This window comes from Solanum pennellii, chromosome 6 (assembly GCF_001406875.1).
Source record: "Solanum pennellii chromosome 6, SPENNV200".
NCBI lineage: Eukaryota > Viridiplantae > Streptophyta > Magnoliopsida > Solanales > Solanaceae > Solanum > Solanum pennellii.
In genome coordinates this window covers 1,314,520-1,325,686 of record NC_028642.1, presented here as the reverse complement: position 1 = coordinate 1,325,686, position 11,167 = coordinate 1,314,520, and the positions used below count along the sequence as shown (strand labels likewise).

The 11,167-nt window shown below is 33.6% G+C and overlaps 2 protein-coding genes across 3 annotated transcripts in view; both read left to right on the top strand.

Annotated features, from left to right (window-relative positions):
* The first annotated feature begins 1,091 nt into the window (after positions 1-1,091).
* Positions 1,092-5,078, top strand: LOC107023410 (internal alternative NAD(P)H-ubiquinone oxidoreductase A1, mitochondrial). Its single transcript, XM_015224100.2, has 8 exons — positions 1,092-1,643; positions 2,539-2,752; positions 3,050-3,210; positions 3,296-3,361; positions 3,485-3,645; positions 3,796-3,910; positions 4,218-4,397; positions 4,724-5,078. The coding sequence occupies exons 1-8, from the start codon at positions 1,206-1,208 to the stop codon at positions 4,874-4,876; spliced, it is 1,488 nt and encodes a 495-aa protein (XP_015079586.1). The 5' UTR covers positions 1,092-1,205; the 3' UTR covers positions 4,877-5,078.
* An 839-nt stretch (positions 5,079-5,917) lies between these two features.
* The window catches only part of LOC107021406 (probable GTP-binding protein EngB), a 6,403-nt gene continuing 1,153 nt past the window's right edge, over positions 5,918-11,167 (top strand). Inside the window, exons 1-10 of one of the 2 annotated variants that reach the window (XM_015222065.2) lie at positions 5,918-6,446; positions 8,157-8,275; positions 8,384-8,503; positions 8,645-8,732; positions 9,417-9,508; positions 9,580-9,684; positions 9,820-9,929; positions 10,290-10,377; positions 10,473-10,508; positions 10,588-10,674. In XM_015222065.2, coding sequence (XP_015077551.1) covers positions 6,029-6,446; positions 8,157-8,275; positions 8,384-8,503; positions 8,645-8,732; positions 9,417-9,508; positions 9,580-9,684; positions 9,820-9,929; positions 10,290-10,377; positions 10,473-10,508; positions 10,588-10,671 — 1,260 coding nt within the window. In that variant the 5' untranslated portion in view covers positions 5,918-6,028 and the 3' untranslated portion in view covers positions 10,672-10,674. The remainder of the gene's footprint in view (positions 6,447-8,156; positions 8,276-8,383; positions 8,504-8,644; positions 8,733-9,416; positions 9,509-9,579; positions 9,685-9,819; positions 9,930-10,289; positions 10,378-10,472; positions 10,509-10,587; positions 10,675-11,167) is intronic. The other variant, XM_027917443.1, reaches the window with a different exon arrangement.

Sequence of the window (11,167 nt, the reverse complement as noted above, 5' to 3'; positions counted from 1 at the left end):
ATATATGAGTTTTTCCCCTATAGATACAAAATTGAGACAGTATTTACCTGCTTTAGCTAGGGTTTTAAGTTTTCAAAAGTAGCTAGAGTGTTTTTTTACAAAACATCTACAAATCCGGTCAAAGCATATATTTTATATATAAGTTTTTATTTATACAGAATTCGATCAAAATATACCACTTACATATAAGTTGTATACAACTTTTGTTGTACATAATCCGATCAAACACATCAAACTTGCATGCAATTATGCAAGTTTTATGTAATTGTGTCTTGTAGACATTAATATTAACTTGACACATAAATTCCGAAAGTGTCTACATGATTATTTTATAAGTTGAGACGTTTAACTGATACAGTAAAAACAAATTGAGATATCTAAAAGTGCATTCATAAAATTGGAGAATTAAGTTATTAGTTAATGTCAAATTAAAATGTCTATTATGCCAAAAGATATCATCTCAAATAAAATGTTTCTATTGCAAAAAATAAAAAATAAAAAATAAAACTTCCAAAGGTACAACACCTTTTGCTCAAGGGTACTCCTTATCTACAATGGGGACCCCACTTGATCACTCCACTTGTGGTATATATGTTATATGCCACCTATTCCCTATCCGTTAGTTTGCACCAAATTAAACTTTTAAAAGTCATAAAATTAGAATATTATTATGATAGTATTTTAAGAAAGTTTATTCTAATAGTTTGTTTAAAAGTATTTAATACATAAATATTACTACAATAATACAATAATAAAACTTGGAAATCGTATCGGATATTAAAAATTATTTCAGTCATGCAAAATGTTTTTTCAAAATTAAATAACACCTTATCTAATTAATTAGCGAATATAAGAATCAACGAAGTTAAATAAAATTAATCTCTTTTCATTTATTAGAAGATACCATAATCAACAAAATTAAGAACAAACTATTTCATCAATGTGAAATATTTACCTAAAAGTAAATAATTCTTATCTAATTAATAGAGGATACATAAATCAGCAAACTAAACCAAGGAAAATAAATAAAAGAACATATTACATATTGATTTGATAGAAAAATAAGAGATTGTCATTGTTGAAGAATGACAAGTGTAGGTGGTATATGTGTTACTATTACTTGAGCTAAAACTTTGTTTTTTCACATAAAAAAATAAATATTTTGCCAACAAAAACTAGAAGTTCATTTTATTTTTTGTGACACAATGCCATGGTTCAAGAATCTCATCAAAATCTCCAAAACAATTACAAACCAATCATCATCTTACAAATCTATAACTCCATTAGCCTCACCTTTACTAACTCAATTTCTACAATTCACTAAACACTATTCAACTAACCATCATGTTGTTGGTCTGGAAGCAACAAAAAGTGACCAAAAGCCAAGAATTGTTGTGTTAGGTTCTGGATGGGCAGGATGTAGGCTAATGAAAGACATTGATACAAATATTTATGATGTTGTGTGTGTGTCACCTAGGAATCATATGGTGTTCACTCCATTATTAGCATCTACTTGTGTTGGTACTCTTGAGTTTAGGTCTGTTGCTGAACCTATTGGAAGGATTCAACCTGCTGTTTCAACACAACCAACTTCTTATTTCTTTCTTGCTAATTGCAATGCCATTGATTTTGATAATCATATGGTATGTGCCTACTTTGCTCCTTTTTTTTTCTTTTTTCATAATCGTGGTGTTCATACCAGTTTGTGCACACCTAGTTTCTTTACCGTGTATCTATTACCTCCCACCAGCACATAGTAACGCTATCCATATAAGGACTCATGATTTTTTTTATCCACTTTATTGACCACTAGGATAAGTCCTTTGGTGCAATGACATTGATTTTGATAAACATGTGGTATATATGCCTAGTTTTCTCCTTTTATTGTTTATTCATAATCGTGATTGTTCATACCCTAGTTTCTGTATTGTATACCTATTACCTCCCATTAGCACAATTATCGAGTAACTCTGTTCAGATGAAGCCTCGTGATTTTTTATCCACTTTATTGACCATTAGGACACGCCCTTTGGTGCAATGACATTGATTCTGATAAACATGTGGTGTTCCTAGTTTTCTCCTTTTATTGTTTTTTGTTTTTCTTCTTCTTTTTCATAATCGTGATGTTCAGTCCAGTTTGTGCACACCTAGTTTTTTTACGTCTATCTATTACCTCCCACCAGCATAGTTACCAAGTAACTCTATCCATATGAGGCCTCATGAGTTTTTTCATCTACTTTATTGATCACTAGCTAGGGTACGTGGTGCAATGACATTAATTTTGATAAAATATGTGGTATGCATAGTTTGTTTCTTTTATTGTTTTTCCCCTTTTTTTAAAAAAATTATTGCATTCAAGTAAGCTACCTATTTCTACATGATACCTACTACTACTCTCATCAGCACAGTTATCGAGTAACTCTATACACATGAGGCCTCATGGTTTCATTGACCACTAGATCGTAACCTTGAATGCTATAATTGTACACTTAGATTCTTCTCAATCTGTTTCTTTAGCAATTTGTGTGGTACTTGTAGATACAATGCCAAACTGTGACAGAGGGAGTTGAAACCTTGGAGCCATGGAACTTTAATGTTTCATATGACAAGTTAGTCATTGCATCAGGAGCTCATGCTTTGACATTTGGAATTAAAGGTGTAAACGAGCACGCTACATTTCTTCGTGAAGTTCATCATGCTCAGGAAATACGGAGGAAACTACTTCTAAATCTCATGTTGTCTGATGTGCCTGGTATTTGTTGTTTTCGTTATAATGTTAAATTTCACGTATGGTCACTAAACTTCCCCCGTTATAATAGTAAACTCATACCAACTATACAAACTATGTGTGAAGTGCTTAAGAAAATACAAATGATCAGAACATACATATGCAAATTAGCCTCATGTGGCAAGTGATGATCGTGTCTTTTGTATGTTTTGAGCAATCCACACATAGTTTTGTGACTTCACTGTTATATTGTATGATGAAGTTAAGTCATGATCGGGGACAACGTTGATTTCTTCTCACTTTTGGTTATGGATGAGGCAGGAGTTAGTGAGGAAGAAAAGCGTAGACTCTTACATTGCGTTGTAGTTGGAGGTGGTCCGACAGGAGTTGAGTTTAGTGGCGAACTTAGTGATTTTATCTTGAAGGATGTTCATCAAAGATATGCTCATGTCAAAGACTACATTCACGTCACGTTGATTGAGGCAAGCTTGTTTCAATTTCTATATTCATTGTGTCTATAGCAGTGTTTTGAGTCTTGAAATAACATGTGTGTCCTTTAATTGACAGGCAAATGAGATATTATCCTCCTTTGATGATCGTTTACGTGTATATGCAACTAAACAGTTGACTAAGGTGAGAGATATATACTGATCGAATGTATATGTGATTCTCTGTTTTTTGTGCTATATATGTTTGAACTCTGAACTCAACATTGTACTGTTGGATTGTGTTGTGATTAATTTGTTCAGTTTTCAGTCAGGAGTTCGTCTTGTGCGAGGCCTTGTCCAAGATGTGCAACCAGAGAAGATAATTCTTAGCGATGGCACAAACGTCCCCTATGGTCTGTTAGTGTGGTCTACTGGTGTTGGCCCTTCACCTTTTGTTAACTCACTTGATATACCAAAAGCTAAAGGGAGGTAAGTATACGTTTTCTTAAGATTCATCGACCTTTGTTCACATCGTGAGGTTTAAAGAAAATCACGGAGACTCTAAGATAAGGGGCGAAGGATATTCATGATATTAGTTGTTTGTAAGTGTTGTACTGATAACTCTCCATGAATTAATAGGATTGGAATTGATGAATGGTTACGCGTCCCATCGGTACAAGATGTATACTCAATTGGTGATTGTAGTGGTTTTCTTGAAAGTACAGGCAGACAAGTTCTTCCAGCTCTGGCCCAAGTAAGTATGAGTTGTGAATCAAAATTCATTTTGCTTATCGAGTTCTAAATAGATTATTTATACATTTAAAAACAATTGTTTGTAACACAAACATAAGGTTTGAGCCTAATGTCATGGACTTAGAGTCTCACTAAAGCTCCGTGCAACACTTGACAACTTACTCACTAATCTTTAGTCATGACACTAAGCTACTGAGTTCAATCGAACCTCGCAACCACAATGTTGGCTCCGCCCATGTGTGCGACACAAAATTTTAAGGTAAATAATGTGTTTAAATTGTCTTAGGATGTTTGTTGTGTTTGATGAGGTTGCAGAGAGGCAGGGAAAATATTTGGCAAGTTTGTTGAACAAGGTGGGAAAAGAAGGTGGAGGACATGCCAATTGTGCACAAAACATTAACTTGGGAGATCCATTTGTCTACAAACATTTGGGAAGCATGGCTACTATTGGAAGATACAAGGCCCTTGTGGACCTTAGAGAGAGCAAGGTTTTCCTCTTTCTTTTTTTACATCTATATTCCTTTTCTTTATTACTGTGGTGTCTAGTTTGAACGTACTTTAATTAAATTCTAAGTTATTTGTTGTTGATATCTCCTATCAACATAAATATCGAGTAATTATATCGACCAAGAGCTTAGACACATTAGAATGCATGCATCACTTCAGTATTTTTTTTGTTTCTGGTGAATTTTGAACCTTAACTTTTCATGTTTTTAAGCGCATTTTGTACCTTAATTGTAAATCTATTTAGTGTTCTTTTTTTTAAAAGAAATGTGTTCATTAATTATCCGATAAAATTAACTTGTGTTTGCAGGAAGCAAAAGGTGTATCTCTTGCAGGATTCACAAGTTTTTTTGTTTGGCGTTCAGCATATTTAACTCGTGTAGTGAGTAAAAGGAACAAATTTTATGTTCTAATTAATTGGTTGACAACTTTAGTATTTGGTCGTGATATAAGTAGGATATAGACCAAAAAATACCGTCTTGTGACGGATTTTATGCAAGCAGTGTCACTCTATTATCACGATTCAAATTTGGGCTTGTAGAGATCACGGGGATGTATTTCACGTCCAGAAATGTATTTTATTTTCGTATTGTCTTCATATGATGTCGGCGTATTTGTATATATATACACTTTAATATTTTCTTAAAAAATTAGTTACATATTTATCTAGTGAATTCATGTCTTTAACATTGTTGTCGTTGTTATTGTTGCGGTTGTTTTCTCGTTAGTTTGGTTTATGTTATGGGGTGTCAAAAAAATATGAAAAATTAGTCGAACTGATCAAATCTAACCGGATCGAACCGATTTATATTATTTTTCAATAAAACTGTGGACTTTTATTTATCTAGTGAATTCATGTCTTTAACATTACAATCGTTGTTATTAAAGTGATGTATCTAAGAGTAGGGACTTTTTTCAAATGGTAGAAAATTTTAGAGGATATGATAATATTTAAATACTAATTTTTTTGAGGAAATTGTATGAAATAGCAAATTATTAATTCAAATTAAACACTATAGCCACAATTTATTTTATTTGTAATTCGCAGCAAATATTCCATTCTTTTGTCATCTGATTCGGTATACAATTAGCCATTTTTGGTGTACAGTTAGTCATTTTATACATTTCGGTATAAAATGTATAAGAAGCGTTTATGTTTGCATAAAAGTAAAAGGAAAGTGTATACACTAATACAAATAAAAATACATATACAGTCGTCATATACACTTATAATTATACAAATACAGATTTTATTATACAATGAATTTATACAAAACTAAACAACTTATATGAAATTTGATGTATCTAGCGAAATACAAATCAAAAATTCCACAGCAAACATAAAATTTGTTATGGAGTGAAATTATGCAAACTATAGTTATAACATATACGAATATGATTTTTATGTTTGTTATTATATGTGAAAGTTGCTCATGTTTTCCCGAATAAATAAGGGCCAGACCAATATAACCTTTTGGGCCTAAGTCTGAAATTTGGCTGGTCTGAATTCAGGGCCCAAAATACGTTAAAAAGGGCACAGAACAAATAGTTAGCCATTTTCATCTTCTTCTTCTTCTTCATCGAGCTTCTGCAATTCATCACCATTTTCGATAAAATGAATGGCAAGTCTGGGATTTTCGTTGGGAAAAGGAAGAAAGTTTTTCCTCAACGAGATATGGAAAGTAAAGTAACTATTGGAACTTCTCATAGAAGAAAACCAGAACGTAAAATGGATTCGGAGACGCAAGAAAAGTTTTCTATTTCTAGAAAAAATACTTTACATGGCGAACGTAGAAAGTTCAACAATACTGAGGGAAAAGTGAAATGCGTCAAAATGGGAGAAGAAAATGTTACGGTGAGAAAACAGAGTGGGAGCAAGCAAAAAACTGAATTATTTTCGAGGAAGAAGGTTCAGGACAAGAAGAATTTGGGATTAACTGAAGAAAGGCCTAAGAAGAAGAAAAAGCGAGGTATTCGATTAGATCGTCATGATACCTCCAATAAGAGGCTTGATGATGGAGTAACAAGTATAGGTAAGTCTCAAAAATCATCTAAGCTCAATTGCATTGATTAGTAGTATCTGTTTTCAGCTATTGTGTTATTTGTTATACTACTTGTTCTCTTATACTTGATTTTTGATATGCTTAGTTAAGCGGAGTTTCTATCAGAAACAACTCTCTATATTCATAAAGGTAGAGGGCTATGGCTACATACACATCACACTTCCTAGACTACTAGTAGTGGGATTATACTTAGTTTGTGGTTGTTGTGTAAAGTTTAAATCTTTGGCTTGGATTATTACCAATTCTTTCTTTGATAGTTTGAAAGATTAAGAACGGGGCTTGTACTAGTTTGGAAGTTAAAGACCACTCTTTACGTGCTATAATCTGTGGCGTTTTCTTTCATCAATGATCAACATAGAACTATTTAGACAACTGCTACTAGTATGCGTTAATCCTAAGCAAGTTGGTTTTGCTATATGAGTTCTCTCTATCCATGATGCTCCATTTAATCATGTCTAAGTTTAATATTATTCATTATGAATCGACTAGTATTATGCTGTGTGCCAACCTATTGCAAATTCTCCTCCTTTTTATTTGGTCTAAGACGGGGAATGTGAGCCAGCTCACACAGTTCTATATCTTTTATTGATGTGTGACTTTATATTGTAAATTGATTTTATAGAAGGCCTTATAGCTAAATTACTTGGTCTCGGTATGGGTTTCTGATATGGGTGGTATCTAGAGGTCTGATCCTTCGTGATCTAATTTTAAGACACAGATACAGATTTGAGAATTCGGTTACAGAAAATTTCAATATCTAAATTTAGAGTTATATGTCTAAATTATGATACATTATGTGGACAACTTAGAAGGTGTTATGATTATAAAATATTGATCAAGAGGTGAATCCTTGAAAGGAGGTGATATAAAGAAAAGGACCTGACATAGAAATTTCTATGTATAAGGTACTCCATTTTCTTCAGTTTCACCTTAGTTTTGTTTTGATTAAAAAATCATTGAATTTGTCCAAAGATTATCTGTTGATTTTGGTCAATGTACCCAAAATTGGTTGACCAAATCCGGTATGGATCCACACCCACAATTGTGTCGTCGCAACATGGGTGTGGCGCTGTAAGTGAAGAGTTCAAGCAACTTAGCTTTCTAGTATAAAATTTTGTTCAAGGAATTACATTACATGGTCCATCCATTTCTATTCATGTGTCTTGCTTTCCTAAACACATTTCCTGTTCAGTCTATAAAAAAAAACTTAAGTGTTTAATTCCAACATTCCCATTTACCCTTAATAACTCTCTTGTAGAAATGACATGTTTAAGGCAACAAGATACAAAAGTTGTTTTCATACTTATAGTTTAAACCCCAAGATTCAAAAGTCTTTTTTAATTTTTAAAATTATGTGCCTAGTCAAATACTCAAATTAAGCATATTAAATGAAATAGATGGAGTACTTTTTATTTAACAAGTAAATTGGCAGGTCTGTAAGAATATGGCCTGTGATTCTTTGAATACTTGCTTTTTTGATAAGTGGTAGAGGATTTACTTATTTTCCTGGAGCAATTGTGTTCCAAGGAGATGAACTATTTTTGCTTTTAACGGGCGTTCCTAGTGTTCGTGTTTATGCAATTATTTATCCGTGCTATTTTTATGTCATGTAATCTACTTAATCATCTGTGGTTAAGTAGATTAAGACTTTTCCTCTGAACTCATTTCCATTGCTTTCAGATAACAATAAGGAAAAGCAAGAAGATTCAGCAAAAACGAAAAATGTTGAACTGTCGAAGAATGCACAATTTCGTGCAATATGCCCCAGTCCATCTATTCTTTCTTTTGTGGAAGACAACGTAATCACTTTGACTAGGATTTGTTTGTTTGATTGCCAATATTAGTGCAGACATCTCAGTGTTCAGTATTTTTGTCTAAAGTCTTAATTCCTCGAATTTGTATTGCAGTTGTTGGGTCGTAGACGTGATATTCAGATAAAGAGGGCAGGCTATAACATTGAACTCTCTGCTCCTTTAGATAACATTCCTTTCTCAACAAGCTCAGAAAGGGAGCGGATTGAAGAACCGGTACAATAATTTACATGTTAATTGTTATCTAAACCTTGGCATGTCTTTAGGTCGATGTTTCATCATAGTATGAAGCCACATATGATGCCCATGTTCTTTTTTCAGTATACTGTACTTAATTATAACTTACTCTTTCTATAGGTGTTCAGGAATAGGTTGGAATTTTTCGCTGCAGCTAAGGTTTCCTCGTCATTTCCCCCTGCAGATCTTCCAGAGATTGCATTTGCAGGTTTACTGATCAGTCCCTTCTCTTTTTTAAGTTCCTTTATGCTTGGCATGAATGCTTGACTTTCCTTTTCTCCTCCTTTTATGGCTTTCTAATGAGCTTTTGTTTTGTAAGAAATGACATCAGCATCTCTTCATCAAAAAAATAATATCACCATCTTCTTATCGACTATGGATGCTTGTGTCAGGATAGGCTGCCTATATTACGCCCCTTGGGGTGCGGTCCTTACTGGACCTGCATGAATGATGCAATGGGCTACCCCTTTCTTTTCTTTTTTTGACATTCAATTTACGTTAAATATTCATCCTCTTGAAAGCTGCTTGTTACTGGAAAGCACACCATTTAATGAGTTATATCCATATAATGCATGTTCCACAGAGTTAACTGTCAAAGCTCACACATTTGGGAGTCTTGACGTATAACTGTCATTATGATACATCTCGATGTGTTGGTTTACGAAACATTTCTGTAATTAAAATACAGAAATTCACAACAGTTTCTGCTATCCTAGTTATCTGATGTTTGATTCTCATCTTTTCCCCTTTTGATGTCACATTCTTTTTGGAGGACTAGTTTGTTATACAAGCTTTTGGTGTGCTAGAATCAATTGATTACAAGTTAAACATAAAGAATTCAAGTGATTGGGAATTAGGAAACTGCTTTTATGATATTTGTTCCTTGGAATAGGAAGGTCAAACGTGGGAAAGTCATCTTTACTAAATGCGTTGACCAGGCAATGGGGTGTTGTACGGACATCAGATAAGCCTGGCCTCACTCAGGTGACACTTGTTTCCTGAACAGAAGTTGGTTTCCTGCTATACATGTAAGATAACAATATGCACATCTGCAGACTATTAACTTCTTCACGCTTGGTTCAAAAATGTGCATGGTTGATTTGCCGGGATATGGTTTTGCTTATGCAAAAGAAGAAGTGAAAGAAGCTTGGGAGGATCTTGTGAGTAGGCGATAAGTTTTGACCTTTCGGGGCTTTACTCGTGTTACTTCTTGCATTTGTTGGTACTAACAAAATGTTCAGGTTTCTTTGTATTAGTTTTGAACATGTGCTCTCTTTGAATGCTCCAATTTGCAGGTGAAAGAGTATGTTTCTACACGTATTGGTCTAAAGAGAGTCTGCCTTTTGATTGATACAAAGTGGGGCATGAAACAAACGGATCATGAGCTTGTTGATTTAATGGAGAGGTACAAAGAAATTAATTTCCTACTTATTAAAAGATAAAAAGGTCATCTGTCCAATATTGGAGTTAGCTAGATAGAATTGTCGCCTATTCTCTGGTCTAAATAGTACATTTCGTCATGCCTATGTAAGTGTTGATTGTGTTAATTAATTAGCATTGTTTTAGGAGACTTCATTTTCCTAGAGTAAGAAATAGAATGTTATCTTTTAAATTTGTCTTTTCTCAATTAGTTATGGTATATATTATACACCCCCTTCTCACAGGATGGAAAGATATTTAAAAAATTCAAGAAAACTCTTTCTTCTTTGCATAGTTGTTAGCTTGCTGCTGATTTGAGGTTTAAATCTTCTGTCGTATTGTACAGAGCTCAAACGAAATACCAGATCATTTTAACCAAGACAGACACGGTTTTCCCAATAGATGTGGCACGACGAGCCATGCAAATTGAAGAGGTGAACTTAGAAAAATGTCATGTCCCTTTAATCTAAATTCTAACCTATTTCAAGTATCCCCATAACTTGATCATTGTACATGCACTATCTTGCAGAAACTCAAGGCAAACAAGTCTGTTGTTCAGCCTGCGGTAAGAAGTGCACATTTTTTAGCTTTAGTTTGAGTTTTGGTTACAAAAATGATACCTTTTGTTTTTGGCTTTTATTCAGGTGATGGTAAGCTCAAAATCTGGAGCTGGTATCCGAAGTTTAAGAACAGTGCTTTCCAAGATTGCTCGGTTTGTGAAACCATAAATGGTAATCCTCTGCCTTTATGTTTTCAGTGATACAGTCTAGAATTTTTTAGTGTTGTTTGATTTCGATTTGGTTTTAATATGCTTCAATCTTCTAAGTTGGCTTGTTTTATTAATAGGCAGTAGAATTAAGATTTTTAGGTCTATGATAGATATATAGTCAGGTCTGTAACAGATTTATAAGCAGCCTATAGTTTATACCATACCACTTGCATTATCTATTATCAACTTCTAAATCTCAAACCGCAAATTCCATAAACAAAAAACCAACAAATACTCATTTTTCTTCTTGGAACTTGTCTATGTTGACATTTTAATGATGATTCGAAACTATGTGAATGATTATATTACTTATACAGACATTATTTTTATTATTATTGTTGAAACATTACGGGTCTTTCATTACTAATCTTAACATTACAAGCTTGTACGTTGTAATTTGTTGGATATCGTAGTGTTTGTTATTTAGTTATGGGGTGGGGGTGGGGGTTCGGGGG

What these genes read in the sequence shown, in the direction of transcription:
- LOC107023410 (XM_015224100.2), top strand. Translation starts at nt 1,206, where the DNA reads ATGCCATGGTTCAAGAATCTCATCAAAATCTCCAAAACAATTACAAAC. An exon ending in TTCACGTCACGTTGATTGAG is followed by an intron (nt 3,211 to 3,295) that starts GCAAGCTTGTTT and finishes TTTAATTGACAG; the next exon opens with GCAAATGAGATATTATCCTC. An exon ending in TTCTTCCAGCTCTGGCCCAA is followed by an intron (nt 3,911 to 4,217) that starts GTAAGTATGAGT and finishes GTGTTTGATGAG; the next exon opens with GTTGCAGAGAGGCAGGGAAA.